The sequence below is a fragment of the Apteryx rowi genome, unplaced genomic scaffold (genome assembly GCF_003343035.1).
Source record: "Apteryx rowi isolate R43461 unplaced genomic scaffold, aptRow1 scaffold_162, whole genome shotgun sequence".
NCBI lineage: Eukaryota > Metazoa > Chordata > Aves > Apterygiformes > Apterygidae > Apteryx > Apteryx rowi.
Window position 1 is genome coordinate 767,316 of NW_020447886.1, and position 20,894 is coordinate 788,209.

Genomic DNA, 20,894 nt, shown 5'->3' on the forward strand with positions numbered 1-20,894 from the left:
TTCTTGCTTTTGCCCAGTTTTGTCAATGCACCCTTATAGCGGGTACAATTATTATTGTGGAATTTTTCTTAAAAAGAAAGAATACATCCCGTAACACGCCGATGTTTTTTAGAGAACACCAACAACTTTCCTTAGTGTATACACACGCATTTAAATATAAACTGACAGTAGTTTCAAAAAGATCAATCAGGCATTATTCTAATACCAGTTTCCTTTCTTTTTACTTATTTTTTTCAGAATTCATTTCACTTTTTATGAAATAATGCAAAACAAGTGAACAGCTTTCATTTTGGTTAGCATTTTCTCCTTAGTGTTTTGGGTCTTAATAAAAAATAAAGTACTTGTGATCTTGAAAACAATGTGAATAAAAACGCCATTTTTCTTGACATCATTCATTTTTTATTGGAAGTTTTGCTTTCTTCCAACTAGTTCTATTGCTTATAATTTCTATTATGGGAATAGTACTAGAATCAATCAAGTATGAGAGCTCTGTTCTTGCCCTAGGCATTGTGCAAACAAGTAATAAAGTCGACATTTCTGGCCCAGTGGAGCTTTCCACTTCAGAAAACTGCTACTAGAGTATGGTTTTGCTGAAACAATTTTTAAGATGAAAACATAAATAAGATAAATGTTTGCTAAATAGGTCAATTTTGTACTAAGAAACCTTTTGCTATCTCAAAAATATTTACAGGCTCTTAAGAATTGTCTGACTATAAACAATAAACAATAGCCAATAACGTAGGCTGCAGGTTAAATGATGATACAAACTGCAAAATCAGATTCAAAACTTCCAGAAATATTTAATCAAATTATCAAATGCTGTCTTCAGTTTTTCATACCTCCTCATGAATTCATTAATTAAACAATGAACTATACAATAAGTTCACACACAAACTCACAGCACAGCGCAGTGTCTGAGATTCCAGACATAGCCCTTCCTGTTCTGCGCACGTGGAGTTTCTCACACGTAGAGGTTATTTTGGGGTATTATGCATTGCAGACTCATGTATCAAAATTCCCAGTTAACCTAACTTCTATTAGACCAAGGCAAATTTATTAAAATTTAATCTGTCAGAATTCTGTTCAGGTCTGTATGTGTAAGATTTTTTCTGTCCAATTGAAATCTTCACTAAATATTTACAACTTAATCACGCTTTTTTCTCTTTTGGGTCATACATATGTCAGTTTTATGCCCTGTGTACATTTTCAGAAATCTATTAAGGGTGGAACAGAATTTTAATGATTCACTGCCTGACTTTAAGTGGCTTCACAAAAACAGTAATACAACAGCATTTTTCCCCTCATCAAAATGTTTTTTAATTAAATTTGTGTGATACATACCCTGTCAGTTTTCCCTTCAGTTTGAATACTTGTACGACTACATGCATCATGGTCTTCTTCGAGGTCAGATACATCTTCTAGCTCCTCAGGTGTCTGAGAAAAAACATGTCAAAATAGGTTATTCTCTTTTATGGTTAGTAAAAGGTTAGGGAAGTTATTTTGTATTTAAATCTTGTGTTGTTGCTGCTAGCAAAGGGGTCTTACAAGAAACCTTCATATTACCAGAATAAATGCATAGATTTTTAGAACAGATCATTTTTTTCCACTTTCTGTTCACTTTACAGAAAACTTCATATGCCTGCCCTCCTGTGTTCATATTAGACACAGTAGATCTGTGCAGATATATATATACCTTGCTAGTGGGAGTAAGAGGCTTCAGAATCCTACTGAATTTCAGTGCTACGCTAACATCAGAGAGTGCTCCAAGTCACCTTTGTGCACTGGGAGAAAAGTAAGCCTTTTTCTCAGTTTTGAATGAGTCACTTCTCAAGTCTATCAAACAGCACAAGTTCCTGCATTACAGGGAAAAAAAAGTAAGTGGCTCTAATTTGCTATTTGTATACAATGCATTATTTCATATCACAGAATCACAGAGTCGCTGAGGTTGGAAGGGACCTCTGGAGATCATCTAGTCCAAGCCCCCTGCTCAAGCAGGGTCACCTAGAGCACGTTGCACACGATCGCGTCCAGGCGGGTTTTGAGTATCTCCAGAGAAGGAGACTCCACAACCTCTCTGGGCAACCTGTTCCAGTGCTCTGTCACCCTCACAGTGAAGAAGATTTTCCTCATGTTCAGATGGAACTTGCTGTGTTTCAGTTTGTGCCCGTTGCCTCGCGTCCTGTCGCTGGGCACCACTGAGAAGAGTCTGGCTCCATCCTCTTGACACCCTCCCTTTAGATACTTGTATATACTGACAAGCTCCCCCCTCAGCCTTCTCTTCTCCAAGCTAAACAGGCCCAGCTCTCTCAGTCTTTCCTCATAGGTGAGATGCTCCAGTCCCCTAAACATCTTTGTAGCCCTCCGCTGGACTCTCTCCAGTAGTGCCGTGTCTCTCTCGTACTAGGGAGCCCAGAACTGGACACAGGACTATGTCACTAGTATACRCCCCTAGTACTATGGACACTAGTATATGCCACTGTCTCTTCCTTCTGGTTGCCTCAACTACCATTTAAGCATCCCCGGTTTATTACATGAGAATTTTTATGCCTCTGGTCACCTGTTTGTTCTGCCCTTGAACTTACTATAATTTTTATTTATACTTACTATAATTTTTCTAGGAACTGCACTCTGCTTTCTAAATTAACATAAATTCTTTTTATATACACTAACACTATGATATTTGAATACTGTTTGCTACTGTTGTGATGTTTTCTTAGGGCTGTCAAGTTTCTGACTGTAGGTGGATAGCAAGAAGTATTTCTTATCCACTACTGTTACACAGTCTTCTCAACAGAGGAAAGTTAATCCTAACAGAATTAGGTAGATAAATCTACAATTTTGCAGCATATGACCTCTTTACAATTCTTAAACCGTTATCCTTCAAACTGTTATTATACATGTAACGAAAGAATGGCGATTTCCTTTCTCCCTTCCCCTCTTAGTATGCTCTCCAGTTTCTCCTCCTACCCACTGAATATTTTTTTTTCATAATTGTGAGACTCCAAACACGTGATTTGTGTCTCTCTGTCTTTGCTTGTTGTATGTACTACATGTATCGTGCTGTGCTCAGAGCTAAAAGAATCTGTTTTGGAAACATTTTTGGGGGGGTACTAATTTCTTCAACCGGGTGTGAGCAACTCAGGTCAGATGATGTCATCTTCCTAATGGCAGCAGTCATTTTCTATATGATTTAGGTCTTCACGTTTATTTCTTCCTTCCCATTTACCAACGTATTATTTAAAAGAAATGGTCTTTGTGCAAAAGTTCTGAATTTTACCATAAATAACTTAGTATACAAAGCATGACRAACATGGCTATATAAAGGACACTAACAAAACCTGGTGCACAACTAAGCACAGCAAACTTTGGGGATAATGAACTATTTAAAAATTAGTATTGGCTCACTGCATATGCAGTAGGGCACAGACTAAATAATGCTAAATAACTAGTGACAGAGCTACTGTTTTAAGATCTACTACTTGATTGACCTCTACAGTTCCAATTACAAGGAAAAATTGGTATTCTTTGTATCCCAAGAGCCTGATGTCTGAGAGAGATAAGAAAAGGGAAGTACTGTCAGATAACCCTACTAAAAACATGCAAAAAAAACCCTGAATGGTCATTATTTTTACCAAATTATATCAAATGTAGTTTTTTAAATCCCAAATTGCTACATGTTTTCACATTCTCATCTTTATTAACAAGCTACATAAGCAAGGTTTGTTGAGAAAGACACTGCAGGATTCTGTTACCGTCTTTTTGGGTCCATAGCATATCAATAGCACCACATTAAACTAAGTAAATCCATCTGCATACATTCGTATCATTTGGGAAAGTGCCCCTGTGGCCAGTAGACGGTATATAAACCACTAGAGCTCAACATCAGCCTTGAAACAAGATTTAAACAGTGCTCCATTACTTCAAAAGCACAGGAGTGCATTTCACCCACTGAGCAAAATAACAATAATTTCTATGAAATAACACTGCAAGAAATAAAAAATCTGAAACTGGTGCTCAACCTGACATAAAGATGCTGGTGGTGAAAAATATGCCTAGGCTTCCAAAAAAAAAATAAATATGCAATCAATCGTTTAAGCAAAGATGCATGTAACACTACACCAACCTGCACAAGCTTTACTAGTAACGTAGAGAAAAGAAACATTTTGTTTTCAGGCAAAAACTGTGTCATAAAGTCTTTTTGCTTTAGGCTTAGAATTAGACCCAGAGAGGACTCCATTGTAGCCAAAAGCTGGTACCATGTAAAAGCTGTCTGGAAACCTGCAGTGTGGGAAGTAAAAAATGTGTGGATATCTATGAAATAAAGAACACTATCACAAACTGATTTTAATTGTAACACTTATTAAAACACTTACGGAGGGCCAGTAACTGGTGGGGTATAAAAACTGAGTACCTTTAACTTCTCAAGATTACGCTGACTGAGGCCCTATGGCAGGTAATAATCATCCCAGATTCAATGAGAGGTTTATAGCTCACAGTAACCAGATCAGTCTTGAAGAAATCACCCTCATTTTAAAGCTGTATGATACTTGGTTTCTTCTTCCAGTTGGTTAGCACATGAGCTGTATTCAATTCCTTATGTTATTACATACAGAAATATATTGTGATTCTTAGGTTTTTCTAAACAGTAGTTACTTTTTTTTAATCCAGTGATTGTAAAGTTGGATTTATGGAGGCAGGGCACAATTCCTTTATGGGTGAACTTATACATACGTTTATAAATCATCAATAAATACTTATAAATAAACATTTATATTTATAAATGTTTTAAAATCACACATTTCCAATACACTTTTTTCTATAAAGCATAGGACATATATGAAATACCTGATGCTGTGATGGGGCAGAAGGGTTTTGCTGGTATAATTTGGGGACACTCACATAATTCATAAGTGAGTATTCAGGTCATCTCAGTAAGCGCTTTATACCACCACCACTCCACAAAAAATGCCATATACTGTACGAAAAGATTATTCCAAGAGGCGTTGAGAGAACTTTTAAAAATTGTTATTGGTACTATTTTTCTGTAAAGTCAAACTACATAAATATTACAAGGCTAAATATAAAGACCTTACAGAGCAAAGAGGATAGGAAAATTACACTAGTGTAAGACCTCTCTAAACAACAGTCTGAACTAGGTCCTCCATAGACTACAATGTCACCCTACTACTCTGATACAGTATTTCAGAACTGCAAGTTCTAGCACAGAGATCCCCTTACAACTGCCCTGCGATAGGGACTCATCCTCCCCTGCTTCGGTCTGTGTGCACAACTCCAGGTCAGAGTGCCCAACAAGGCCAGCGCGTTCATCTTTGACCCCTGCTTGGCCCGTGTGTTGTTAGAACACTAAATTATTATTTTTTAATGATTATGGCTTTTTCAGGTTGGTCAAATTTGTTCTGTGGCTGGGATGGGGAAGTTTCTTGTACAAACTCCAGTTGTCTAGAACCACATTATCCACAATCATTTTCAGAGACAAAGTCTCCAAAATCGGGAATAAATTTTACATAATAGAGAAGAGAATGGAAATAATTTCTCAATTGTTTTATCTCCTAGGTATTTGTTTTATGTAATTCAATGCTTCATTTGTGATTTTTTTATGTTGTTTTCATGACACAGTATTTATTAAGCATATGTATAAGGCACACACATTATCTACTTACATAAACATTCAATTTGTGAACACATAGATATTCTATACTGTGAATACTGAACATAATGCGACTCTCTGATGGTTTTGTAACTTCATTTTGATTTCTACAATAAGAAGTTGTTACTGCTTGTGTGAACTAGTCTTTATTAGAGCAAAGAATACCAGAGCTGACAAGAGAGAACAGGGTGATATCAGTAATAAAGAAAAATTTTGTACAGGAGGAACAGCAGAACTTGAGGACTGGAATAAGAGAAATTGAACAAAATTCAAAGTACTGTTTAAGGTGAAGTATTCAGGGCTATGATGAACTTCTGGTATAAACTAGGGTCTCAGCAACTGCAAGTGACATAAGAGAAGGTTTGGGCATAAGTAGTCAGTGAGAGGATGAATGAGAGACCCTAATGCCAAATTCACTATTAAGACATACAAAATGAGGAATTTCCAGTAAATATAAGGAAGAATACTGAGGTAAAAAGAAATCCTATAGAAGATTCTGGTCAGCTAGAAGCTAAAGAATACAGACTGAGGCACTGGCAAAAAAGGTCAGAAATTAATTTAAACAGGAATTTGGAAAAGGRTTTCTAACAGTCAGAGGATCAACATAATAGAACAGCCTCCCCGAGGAACAGTGGAGAAGGGTAGAAATCAACTTTAAGATGAAGCCTGAGCAGTTTACAAACAAGATTACTTAATAGTTGGCTGAAACAGCAGAGATTTGACACAGTATGTTTGCCCCAGTCTCTCAGCCCACATTTCTAAGATGCCCTTTAGTTTTGGTTGTTTGTGAAAAGTCTTCATTTAGTCCATCAAAAATACATTCAGAATGTTCCTATACATTTAAGACTATAATGACATGATTACTGCTGAGGTTACATAAATAGTAACTGTGTATTCCTTTTCCACATTTCAGTACTTGCAATAAATTTGCATTCTCCCTGCTTTTGCTGCTGACATACTTGCTCAGGTTGAGGCTATGAATTATATTTACAGCCAAGTCCAGTAYTGATAAATTTTACACCTTAAGGGTAATAAAGCCTTTAAGCTGTAATAGCACATGGGTGACTTTGGTGACTCCCAGCTATGAACCACCTTCACATTTTCATTTGTGAAATGAACAGCAATCTTTTGATGACACAACTCTTAATTTGCTTTACTACTAGGATTTTAAAGAGAATAAATAATAAAATTAAGGTCTGGCTTGAATCTTGAGACCTCTGCCAGTCTTTCCAAAACATGTAGAAATGTATCTTTGGCTCACTTGGTTTTTAATTCATGCTATGTAGAACTGGCTTCTTTTTACAGAATTTTCTCCAACACAGATTTTTATATGCAAACCCTCCTCAAAAGTGATCATCCAAAAACTTTATCTATATCATTCTTTTTTAAAAGTCACATACACCCATGAAACCATTAGTCCTGTAAATAAAGCATCTCAGCTGTGAAAAAATAATGCACAGTCAAGACTAAAATCTTATGTTATGCAATACAAATGGACAAAGACGCATCATGATATGAAAGGAGGAAGGTATCTCCTCATACCTGACTTTCAATTAAATGCTGACCTTTAAACTGTCATTATATGCCCTTATGCATCATCTTTTCTTGGTTTCAATATCCTCTAATTCAGTCATTCTTTTCCCCAAAGAAATACTAAAATGCAGTGTGGACTAACAGCTTATCAGAAGCTGAACTGATGTGTGACCTCTTTATTACACCACTGCAAATACAGAATATTGGCAGTATGTAAATACCACAGCAGCAAACATAGATGCTTTGTATGCACTCTGGTGGGGTCAGAATTTAGTCTATTATGTTCTTCATTGAGAACAAAATGGGTTTAAAGAGATTACTTGTTCTACTCTGGACACTTGACTAATGCTTATACTGTAAAAATTTCATCATGTCAGGCAGCATATCATTCAATGTAAAAAAATATGGTAAATGAGCCACAAATGGGCCCTTTGCAAATATTTAGCTAGTGCCTGAAATTTTTGTGTTTTATGGACTATACCACTCTTATCCCACACTTAATTCTGCCAGATGACAGGCTGCTAGAGAAAGAGTTTTGAAACACCAGGTGTATCAGAAATTGCAAGCATTATTTATTTTTCCTGATCAATTTAATACGAGTCTCACAAGATGCTGGAATCTACATCTAATTCACTAAAATCACTTTTCAAATCTTTGCTAAAAGCAATTATTTTCAGTTACTTTGAAAACAACAAAAACCATGTTATTAAATGACAAATTTAAATCCTATGTTCTTATATTGTCAATGTTATGACATCTCATTGCTCTGCAAATTCTATCCCTTCTATTTATCATAAAAAATGATATGTCTGTTCCTGAAACATATTCTTGGCACCTCCTATAAAGCAACACCTTTTGCATACGATATTATTTGGCATATTATGGATGTTGCTATAAGGCTAAGAAATGATTAGTTAAAATAAGGGACCAAAACTCTGTCTCTGATAGCAGCGTTGTCACCAACTGTTGGCAAAGTAAGTAACAAAAACGTTATCCTGCCATAGCTTGGACACATTATAGATAGTCCATATTCAAATGCAGGTGACAAATAGTTCTTGTTACTACTAGAGAAAATTATGCACACGTTTTATGTATTTAAAGCTTTAATTTCAGGTAAAATTAGTGGTGAAAAGAGAAAAAGATTGAAGATCAAACAGTTCAGTAAATTTTATTAACAATGAGAAGGAATGATCAACTTCAGCACAAAGTAACAATGCTGAAAAATAAAGCATTTCTGATACAAAAACATCATGCTATATAGTAGAGAAGTTGATGTTTTAAAAATAATAAATGCAGTGAACTCTTAAACAATGGGGTGCAAACTGTGTTCTAACTACTGGGTGCTAGGAAGGTTTTTTTGTTTGTTTAATAAGCCATTTTATAGCATTCTGCTCCAGGAGATTTAGACAAAAAGGCAAGATTAATCACCATTAGAAACAGTGAGACAGCTAGACAGATCAACAGCCTGCCTCCATGTGACAATTCCCATGTTTGCAGTTCTTACTACAAGTACATGAGGATCATGATCTTCTCAATGAACAGCCTGGGAAATAGGAAGGATGCAAGCAGAGGGGCATAACCGAAAAGTAGAAAGTGGAATTTTGGAGAACTGCTTTCTGAAAACCCCTCTCAAGTGAAAACTACAAGTTGTAACAGCTCAAGAGCTTTGCACAGAGTTTTACCACCCATTTTCTATCCAAAATGACACTTCTTTTGCCGGAGACCTATATTTCAGCTCTGTTTTCATGCCTTTCTTCCTTGCAGTTTGGCTATACCTCTTGAAGCACCTTTTTTTTATTTTACAGGTATACTGCTGTCACATAYTGCCTAGAAGAGTTTGAAAAGAGTTTTTCCTCCTGAAAATGCTTAGTTATGCTGTTGTCCAAGTACAGAATATATTTTCATAATCTGAAAAGCTAGGGGAAACTCTGATCCCTTTCTGTATTCACACAGATTCTACTTATTAAACACATTATGTGTCTACAGACACAATTTCAAAGACAGACATGCATGTGTATCTACTTAATTAAATAGGATTAACACAAACCCACATCTATATGTGCAACACTGTGTCATGAAAGTTACAACTAGTAATGGTATTGGAGCCATAATAGTCAAAGGATACAAGGAAAATAAGGCTTGTAGAAGAGATAGTAGCTTTTATCAAATGAAACAGCATGATCAGAAAAGATGATAAGTTTTTAGGAGCACATATTCTTCATCAGGTACCTGAGGACTCACTTGGGTACCTGAAAGCTAGTCTACTCTTTCCAAATACTTGAAGAAAAAATTGAAAATTTTCAAGGAAGCACATGCTTTCTATGACAATTTTTTAAAGAATTTAAGATCCCAAATAACAATGACAGAAAATACAGCCAAACAGTTATTAAACAYACATCTCTGCTACTGAAAGTCCCTGTTTTCACTCCTTTCATGAACACACTGACAAATGATATACAACCCCATTCAAAATGTATCCATTGCTTATGCTTATTAAGCAGGAGACTTTACCACATTTGATTAGAAGCTTCCACTTGAAACTCAAGAAATCAATAATTAATGAGAAGAGTATTTTTTAAACACAAGTGATCTGTTGTTTTGCTTATCTTATCTAAAATGTATTCCCTGTCTCCTCTGTTGAGTTGACTTACATTTGCTCCATCTAGTGGGAAGCTAATTTAGGTATTTGATTTACAATGGAAGTATTTTTAAGCTGTTTGTACACACAAGTGAAAGGCCAATTCAGCAGTTGTTTGCATTTTTATCAGAAATGTTTATAAAGGAAATTATGTGTGTCCTATCAAATACATAGTTATGTTTGAGATGGATGACTTTATTTCTAAACACTACTCCCAAGTTTGAAAACAAAGAGATTACAGCTTTTCTCTATTACACCCACACATATTAAAAATAATCTAAAACATCTCCATTACTGTAGGAGCRGCTAACTCCAGAGGCAATAAAAAGATGTCTTCCATTTTGACTCTCAAAATTTCATAATGATTCCCATTTTCATAAAGGTCAAAAGAACGATTTGGAAAACTACAGGCTGATCATCCTCACTTCAGTCCCTGGGAAAATCATGGACTGAGTCCTCTTAGAACACATTTCTTGGCACATGAAGGAGAAAGTGGTTGCTAGGAACAGTCAGCATGGATTTACCAATGGTAAACCATGCCTGACCAACCTGACTGTCCTCTATGATAAAAATGACTGGATATCTGGATGAGGGGAGAGCAATGGTTCTCGCTTAGCAAGGTGTCTCCCACAGTTCTTGTACTCAAATCGGGACATTACAGTCTGGATAGGTGAAGAACTAGATGGGTAAAAAATGGTTGGACGATTGGACTGAGACGGGTAATGGTCAGTGAGCCAAACCCTACCTGGTGGCTGGTAACTAGTGGGATATCACAGAGGTCTATCCTAAGACCAATTTTGTTTAACATCTTTATCAGTGGCCTGGAAGAGGTGACAGAGTGCACACTCATCAAGTTTCAGATGACACGAGATGGGGGGAAAACAGTCAATATGCTTGAGGGCAGGACTGCCATCCACAGGCATCTATGCAAGCTGGAGGCATGAGTCAACAGGAACCTTATAAAAATCAACACAGACAAAAGCAAAGGTCTGCACCTGGAAGCAAACAAGACTAGCTAGGGACAACAGGCATAAGTTGGAACAAGAGAGGTTCCAGTTGGATATTAGTACAACTGTTTTTCACAATAAGGACAGTCACGCAGTGAAACAGGGTACCCAGAGAGGTTGTGTAGACTCCATTGTTGGAGATTTTCAAGACACCACTTGAAAAAGTCTAGAGCAACCTGGTGTGACCCCATAGCTCACCTTGCTTTGAGCAAGAGGTTGGATGAGAGGACTCCTGAGGTCCCTTCCAACTTGAATTATTCTATGATTCTATGATTCTGCTTTAATATGTATTAGTAACACCTATGCTCTTCTGTTACACAAAAACTTCCTTGGGGCTACATGTTTTCCCCATCTTGTCAGAGTGTTAAATATATTTCTTCAGACATATTTTCTCAGTCATTAGTTCCTCAGACCTCTACAGGTATGCAGGCTTTGCACTTCACAACAAACCCTGCAACAAAAATTCTGAAAATTCAGTAAAAGAACACACGGTCCCTGAGTAAAATGTACAGGCAACATTTAATACACAAAGAAAAGATTTTAGAAATCTTCCTCAGGTTTAATCCATGTTACTCTTGCTGAGTTTGTAGCAGGACTAAAAGCTATATACGCTAGTTTTGTCTCTTCTTTGCACTGTGCAGAAAATAAAAGATCTGTATGAATCTACAACTTAAAATGTGAAGAACTACACTTGATACAAATTAAATTATCAAGAAGTGCAGGAACAGCACTCTACTTAATCTGCAGTAGACACATTTATGATTTTTAAAAGGATCAAAATCACCATCTTATAGTCTCACAAGAAGTCACTTCGCTGTAGACTGTACGTTTTACTCAAGGACCCTGTGTTCTTTTATTGAGTTTTCAAAATTTGTTACAGGATTTGCTCTTCATGGTGAAGTGCATAACCTGCATAATTGTAGTAGTCTGAGGAACTCAGGAATGAGAAAATCCTCTTCTGAATGCAGACCCAGTACTGGAGTCGGACTCCAGCAGATCAATGCATCAATGAGGAGTCCCACAGAAGGGAGAGGAATCCCTGGAAGCAAAGCGGATGACTACAATAAAGATCATCTTAGCTAGGTCCAGTCACAGGTTCCAGGTGCTTTTGACAAAATCTGGTCAACTTACACTTACAGCCTTTGTTTCTCTCCTTGTCTGTCATGTTTCTTTGCTTTTTTTGTGTGTATTTTTTTTAATGCTTAGTTTGTTTTTTAATCTCACCTAATGGTAAACTTCCCGCAGTGCTTATTCCTTGTATAGAGCATAGTGAGGTGCTGTAAGACAAATCCACTTCTGTGAAGAGATTTGAAATTATGCTTTGAGCTTTGTGAGCATGCTGATACAGCTTTCCTTCCTGCAGAAACTCCTCTGTCTCCTTAGGAGGCTTCTTTTTTATGCAGAAGGCCTGTATATCCAAAGCCTCGTTCTACAACATAACTTTGTTTCAAGGCAGACTATCCTATGAAATACAGATAAGAAAATTGAAACTGCTTTTGAAAAACATCAGTAGGTTAAAGAAAGATGCAGAGAATACCTCAAAGTCTGACTGTCTTAAAAGACAGCTCAGTCTTTAGAAAGGACAATAAATAACAGACAAAACAGACAATTCAGAATTCCACACGAGATTTAGTCTTATCAGATGAATAAAGCTTGAGCAATGGCTACTCCTACATCAAAGATTTCTCTCTGATGGACCAAACATTTTTTTCTACTAAATGAATAGTGCTAAATGACCACACTCAAAACAATTTTTTGTAGAATAGACTAATATATCCTTTAATTTAAGATTTCAAATGGCAAGTGAATTTCTCATCCTAGATTATATGAAATGATCATCTAGGACCTGAAGACTTCCTGAACTCTCGAGTGTCAACTGACTCTCCCCTACCATTGGATCTGTATGTAAAATTAGCCTGTCAGTCAAAACCTTGCACACAACTGTAACAATACAAAAGAGAGAGACATGGAGCTACTGGAGAGAGTTCAGCGAAGAGCTACGAAGACGATTAAGGGACTGGAGCATCTCTCATATGAGGAAAGGCTGAAAGCTGAGAGAGCTGGGACTGTTTAGCTTGGAGAAGAGAAGACTGAGGGGGGATCTTATCAGTGCATATAAGCATCTGAAGGGAGGGTGCAGAGAGGATGGGGTCAGACTCCTTTCAGTGGTGCCCAGCAATAGGCCTAGAAGCAACGGGCACAAACTGAAACACAGCAAGTTCCATCTGAACATGAGGAAAAATTTCTTTACTATGAGAGTAACAGAGCACTGGAACAGGTTGCCCAGAGAGGTTGTGGAGTCTCCTTCTCTGGAGATACTCAAAACCCGCCTGGACGCGATGCTGTGCAACGTGCTCTAGGTGACCCTGCTTGAGCAGGGGGCTTGGACTAGATGATTTCCAGAGGTCCCTTCCAACCTCAACCATTCTGTGATTCTGTAACACAGAATCTATTGCACAGCCTAATTCTGAACACATAGGTAACATTCACTGTCATCCTTCCCAAATATTCCCACCTACGACTTATATCTGTTCCTGTCGAAACACAAAATTCAGTTTTAGCAGATGTTCCTCCCAGACACTAAGTCAGTGAAAATAAAACCCTACCTGCTAATCCTGTACCTGTTACTTTCATTCCTGTTTTTTAATTATCAAGCGGATTCTCGTGCCCAGAACATATATCCACCCACATTTCATCATTCGGTAACCAGCGACTGTTAACTGAGTGCTCCAAGTCAGCTGCCAGTTGAGGTGGAACTAAATAATCCATTAAGCACATCATTGTGCAAACCAGCCTTCATGTCACAAATCAATAACCTGACTCTGATTTAAGAGGCTGATAGCCTTTATTACTGAAGGAGGTTTCTCAAGTGGAATTACAAAACAAAAACCACCTCTCAAAGAATTTTAAGTATTCTCACTTAAGTTATTCCCATATGAGATTATTTATTACCTAGTTTTGTTAAAACTTTAAGTGCTAAAGAGAATAATATGACAGCTGTTTAGTTGTATGTACAGYGACTCTCACTACTAATACATTGTACATGAAAAATACTCAGTTTTGTACATGCAATCATTAGTTGTTTAATCTGGGAACCTTTCAAGCCTTAAAATTTTATGAAACATAATGCAGCAAGGATGCTTCCCCTCTCTTTAACACATCAGTTTGAGGAATTTATTCTTATTAATATTTCCCCTTTGTGTATTTTTTCACAATATGCTATGGCAGCCATCTTTGACAGCCTGAGCTAGCCAGTGAAAACAGAACGTGAGCCACATTAAGCAGCCTCTCCATCAGTGCTCATCTGTATACCGACAAAATACACAATGTGCTTTTAATGACATTTGCTGCTAAAAGAAAAGAAAACTTGAAAGAAAACAAGTAGATGAATAACAGCGAACATGGAGTTATCAAGAACAAACGACAGCAAAACAATCTAATTTACTTCTATGACAAAGTAACACACCTTTGTGGACAGAGAAGCACAAAGTTTTGTACCTTCATCTAAAAAAGCTTTTAATATTGTTTCACATGATCTTCTTATATGTAAGCTAGAGAAAGATGTTCTAGATGAAACTATGATAGTATCTGTAACATAACTGGTTGGCAAATTATACTCAGAAAAGTTACCAACGGTTCTCTGTCAAAATGACAGGATTTATCAAGTAGAAATCAACAGGCACCTGCACTGGGTCCAGTAATATTCAATATTGCGTAGAACCTTTGTATGATGGAATAGAGTGGGTTTACTCAATCTGTATACGATACCAAACTAAGAGAGGTTGTGGTTATGAAGACAGTGTTAGAATGTAACATAATCATGACAAATAGACTGAAAAAGAAAGGAAGACAACACAACAGAAATGCAAAGCACTGATTATCTAGGCAGGAAAAATCAACTGTGCACATCATAAGAGAAAGGGACGAAGCGGCTAAGCAGGAGCTCTACAGAAAAGCAGCTGGGAGTTAGAGAGGATCACAGGCTAAACAGGAAGAAACAATGTGACATTCTTGAACATAACAGCAACCAGTGTGTTACACACTAGCAAGAGTACAGTCAGTAAATGGTATGAAATCAGCCTTCTACTCTACTCAGAGCTGAGGCTTCCACTCGAAGGACTGCAGCTGTACTGCACCTGGTGTTGGGCACCACACTTCAAAGGGGAGGTGAACCAGCTGGAGGAAAGGAGAGCAACAAGAATGAGCATGACTGGAAAAAAAAACAAAAATAAAAACCAAAAACACGCTCTTTAAGTACAAAAGAAAAGAAATTTTGCAAAGAAGGAAAAATCTCTTCCCCTTGTCCTCGACAGAGGACAAGAGGTGCCTTTACCTGCAACAAGGGAGACGCACTGGGTGGATTTTAGGAATAACCTTCTAAAAGCAAGGAAGGAGTGGAACAGATGGCTTGAAGATACTGGGGAGTCTCCAGCTCTGAATGTTTTTAAGAACAAGTTACACAAATGAACAAACAGGAATTACCTAAAGTTATCAATAGTACTACTGTATTTGAACTAGTGAACTGGAACTGGACATGAAGGGAATAGAGGCAAATTTCATACATGATTCAATGTGTAAACACTGGTTCCAACCAGTAATTTAAAATACACAGATAGCTTGTTAGGCACAGATTACTATGAAATACATGCTTTTGGAATARGAATATGCTCTCCTTTACAAGGACTGTAAATTTAAATACAAATTAGAGCTATACAGGAATTACACCTTAATTCTAATTAGTGTAAGTCCTGACAGATAGATGCAAAACCAATAACCATTACACATGTTTTTCATTATTGCAGCATACTGTTAATTTCGTTTAGAGGTTATTATTGCTTGAAAGTCTAGAATGGGAATTGCAATGCTTTACATAATCTAGCTACTGATTCAGGATTTCCTGATACAGGAAACTCAGTTTTGAAAATAGAAAGATTAAATCGCATAAATGACATTCTGATTGACCCAGGAGAGTTTATATGCTTTATGTGGATCAGAACCACTTTTCAGAACCAGTTCAGTCATCCAAAACTCTTAACATTCCTCCCACACAAAAATACTGATGTTCTACTCATTATGTTTAAACTTTTTTTTTTCTTTCATGGAAATACCAGCATATTAACATATATGCCCATACATGTTACTGACACAGAGAGTAAAGCATACTAACCTAATGGAATGCAAAAAGATTTACTACTGTAAATTACACAGACCAAACACGTGTCTAACCTAATACTAAGCCTGTGAACGAAGCTGAGATACTGTGAAAAAACACTCCTGCTCGCTAAGCATACACTAGGGATTGTAGAACGACACATTACAGAGACAATGCATTAAGTTTGCAGAAAACCTCAACTGTGGTATTTACTAACTTTTGAGTGCTCGTTTCTAAAACCTTAACAGATTTTTAGTGTACTACTTTGATATGCAGTGAAAATTTGGATAGAGAAAACATAAGAAGCAGAGAAAAAATCAGGTGTGAAGATCTGGATGAATCTGAGAGAATTTAAAATTTAAGGTTTAAAAGAAAAGAGGAGAAAGCTTACTTTCTCAAGAAATACAATTCCAAATGCATCGAAAAGGGTAAAAAAGACCTAAAAGTTAAAAGACAGGAAATAACTAGTCACAAATGCTCAATGAACTGTGCCACATGAGACCACATGGAGACAGAATATAGTTTGAGTGGGACGGGTGGGTGAGGACTGCTGCTAACAAAGGTGGAATGCTTTTTATCTATTTTCCCCTCTGTAAAAAATATTTTATTGACAAGCTCCCATTTCTCTGTCATACAAAGTTCAAGAGCCAGACCTTCAGGTAGCATAACTGCCTCAGTCTACTGATTTTAACGTAGCTGTTAAATTTGTATAAGCGAAAGATGTAGCCCATAACATCTACACATATAAGTTCACAATGGCCCGCAGTCCAGTGGTGCGCTCAGAGGTTAAAAAATACATTAAATTCCCATGAAACGTCAATTTGCTTTCCTTATATTTTCCATAAAGCACATTTTTTTCAACTAATTAGTTGGCAGCTATTCTGTGTAACAGTACAGTAAAAAAATACATGATGGCTTCTCATGAAAAGTATATATTTTGCTCCAAAACACATTTTTAGCACCAAAGTGACATTTAGCATGCTTTTAAAGTAGGCTTGTCTTACCCCTCGCAACTTCATTATAAGCATAGGAAGCTTAGGCTCAGAAGAAGATAAGAAACATCCATCCCTTAAAGCTATTTCTCCTAGTACAATCAGAAGATTTATACAAGGACACAGATACATTTTCTTCTTTTTAACATTATTGTACAGCTTTCATCACCTTATACTGTAAAACACTATCATGTCCTCAGGGAAGCTGCAACTTTGAGAGATGCAATTCTGTTGTGCTGGAACTATTATTAAAGGCTTAGGGCCAAATCCAAAAAGACCAAGGTTCCTTATGCAAAATATAAGCAGAATTTAGATGCCTAAATTGAGTTCCTAAAATCCCCTACTCAGCTGGGACTCTATCCTGGATGTCTCACTTTTTAAACCAAAACGTTAGCTAGGCGCAATGATTCTCCTCCTGTGCATACTCAGAAATGCCTTTGACAGAACAGGACAAATGTGTTAAAAACAATTTTGCTGGCCCAGAAAAAGAGCAAGTAGTTTAATAACTACAGCAGTCATCTGGGAGGAGAGAAAACCCAAATTCTAGTACCTGCTCAAGGACATGAGGAAACGTTTAGTGCCTGAATTGCAATCTTCTCTCTCCCTAGACAGGCTCAAGTTAGAGTGATAGGTGCTCGTGTCCCTCACCCATAGTACCAGAGCTTCAAGAGGATGGGTGGGGAGTGCTCTCACCCCAAAACACTGTACTACATGGTTTTCCAAAATGGAATCCAAAAAAATCACATTAAGTGATTGCTTCTGTATTTTTTTCAAAAAAATTTTTAATCAGGGCAATAAATTGAGAAATCTCACAACAGCATGGGTTCTCCAGGCATCGGATGACAATCAGAAATGGTGGCTTCTCTTCTATCAACCACTTTGTTGGTGGTGGGTTTTTGGTTTGGTTGCTTTTCAGAAAGAGCAATCATGATTTAGTTTTTGAAAGAAAAGGCTAAAGGCTACTTTCCTTATAAGAAAATTGTTCATGTAGGATGAGAGTATTTTCATTAAAACACCAATTATCTTAAATTGTATATCCAGCCAGTACTGTGACTGTGGACTGTTTTATTCAGGTTTGTCCAGCACACCACTTATCTTGTATGGCAAGGCATGGCAGAGAGYTCTGAATTTAAATCTGGAGATGAGATTTAGGTGGATGAAAGGTAGATTAAAACTTTGAACTGCAACATCCATGTTCTAACTGCCTACGTTCATATTCCAAGCTCGCTTTCAGTGTCTATGTCCCTACTCCTAATATGAGATTTTTGAATTGTATTACTGTATTTTTTCTCTTTAATTCCATTTAACACATAGTTTCATATCTCTAAATAGAAGTATTTAGACCACATTATTCGATTATTTTAGCTGGGATAAAAATCAGAATTCATACAATAGTTACCCTTTCCAAACAGGATGGCACCATGTGGGAATTCCAGTTTTCATGTTTTAGACAAGACAATTCTTATACTACCTTAGTATCAGGGATCAAAAGAAAATCTACATATAAATAACACAAGATGAACTGTAAGAAAGGTAACAGAAGAGAGAATGGAAAAGGAATACAAAAAAAGAAAGGGAAAGGAAAAGAAATGAAAAGGATACAAACATACAATACTCATGTGACACAGGGCAACGCACAGCTATTCTGTGATGCAGCACTGTAATTCTTCCAGAGACACCACACTGCATCTTCACAGTAAGCTATTTATATTGGTTGTCGAAGAGGCCCTGACAGGAATTTCATTTATTTTCCATAGGCGGAGCATGATATTTTTGGAAATTAATAATGCTCTCGATGTTTTTTTCTAGGCAGTAGGTAAATCTCTTAGCTCATCAAAATATCCAAGAATAAACAGAAAAGGAACAGGAGATGTATTACAGCCTAAAACCCAATTAGGCCAGGTAAAAACCAGTTGCCGAAACTCTGACCTATCCGGCAATCTTACAGACTGTGTACGAGAGAATCATTCCATTTCTAAATTTCCAGACTGTAGCTAATACTTGCTACTGAGTTTTCTGGAATGCAAAATAGCAGAAGAAAACAATTGTTTTTATTGATGAATGCAGTCTAAAATTTAATCTGGATTTAATTCCACCAGTCCAAAAACATATAATAATTTTCTAGTCAGAGACCAGGCCTATGAATCGGAAAGCTATTCCATTCTACAAACGCATGGCACAATTTCATACACAACAAAAACCACAGCAGCAACACTATTGGATAGGATGATCTTTTCATTCAGGGAAAAATGAATTCTTTCGCTCAGATCCTTTCTGCAGTTAGAAGGCAGCCAGAGTCATCTACTTTCTGATCTGTGAGTTTTCTATAAACAGTAAGAGTAGATCAAGCAGTCCAACCTGAGATAGCAGAAGCTGTAAGATGGAAGGCGAACATTATTAACAGAGTGGAATAGCAAAGGGAAAAGGGTAGCCTAAATTTTAAGCAGACAGGCCTAAATTTTAAGCAGACAGAATCTCAGGTCCTATCTCCACAAGGTACTGGCTCCACTTCAGAAATAAGCAGTTAATCCACTGTCTGGAAGTGCAACTCCCAACACAAGCAAGTAAAATCACAATTTGCTCTGGTGGTGCTCTGCCCTGCTTAAAATCTGGGTAAGCTCTACTTCCAGCTTCACTTACCAAGACAACAAGCCTGTGTCATTTGTTGGCCAGTGAGCAGTCAGACCGAGCTGAGTATTCAAACACAGCCAGGGCGTTAGTGAGATCTGACAACGCATCAAACACAAAATTGTGCTTCCACATGGAAAAGCTTGTTACTTTTTTGTGTTTAGCTTTTCATAACTGAAATAGAAAACAATTCTTCAAGTCTGTTCTGTATTTGCTGAAAACTAATTACACTTCACATTCGTTTTTCACAAATCCTGTGTTTGCRAATCTGGAATCAAACTTTCACAAACCCAGAAAAGTTTCCAGAGTGTATGTGGCAGAACAAGCCTGTGGGGTCTGCAAAGCTCATAGATGTCGGTGACATATTCTGCTGGGGTGCCAAACTGCTTTCATGCTATGGCAAAAGACTGATCCCTATTCTGATAGCAAATCAGCCACGAATATAAAGAAGGTAGAGTTGTCTGTCATCTGCTTAACTGATATCCTCACTGAGAAAATTACATATGGAGAARGCAAACTCCCCAGGGTGAGCAGCACTGTGATTAATACAATAAATACAGGTGGAAGAACAACAGATGTCAGTTATCCAGCTGGCTCAGACACTGATTACTGTGGTCAATCCCAATCAGCACATGGCTCTAACTGATCTAAATTTGACAAGAGGGTGATCATTTTTCCTCAACCTCCTCACAACCTTAAAACACAAGTAACTAATATGTACAGTGAAGAATCACTTCCCCCACCTATGCTGGCAACGATCCCAGTGGAGGAAAGCTGCTTACGTGGAGAAGAGCAGATGCTGGAACGAGGGCCGTGCAGCTGCTCTGGTGCAAGGAGGCTCTCTAGGGCAGCCGTCTGTTGGCAAAGCCATTTCCAGGGACACACAACCTTCCCCAAGCTGCCACTACCTCACTCTAGATAGTTAAGGGCAGCTTTTTATTCTCAGTACACCATACGGATATGCTTTACTGTGTCATAACGCAAAAACAGTTATTGTTTTTACAGGTAAATTTAATACTACAACACCTTTCAGGATACTTGTAGTTCCTGAGCTAACAGAATGGCACGAAATAATCACTTCTCATGCACCATTTTATGCTGGACCATTTCTATGAGAAAGGAAGGACTCTTTCCTTTCAGACAGAATTCTGTGCAACYTGTTGAATAATTTGCGTTTTTTGATCTTTTCTGTAACCCTTTTATGCAGGCTACTACTTGGAGACCAGGATAACAGAGTATTTGGACTAACAGACTGATTTTATGTTAATGTTACTGC

The 20,894-nt window shown here is 37.3% G+C and overlaps 1 protein-coding gene across 1 annotated transcript in view; it reads right to left on the reverse strand.

The window, feature by feature from the left end:
• The window catches only part of CTNNA3 (catenin alpha 3), a 584,821-nt gene that overhangs the window by 65,090 nt on the left and 498,837 nt on the right, over positions 1 to 20,894 (reverse strand). The window contains exon 14 of the mRNA XM_026059969.1: positions 1,342 to 1,434. Within this exon, the coding sequence (XP_025915754.1) occupies positions 1,342 to 1,434 (93 nt within the window). The remainder of the gene's footprint in view (positions 1 to 1,341; positions 1,435 to 20,894) is intronic.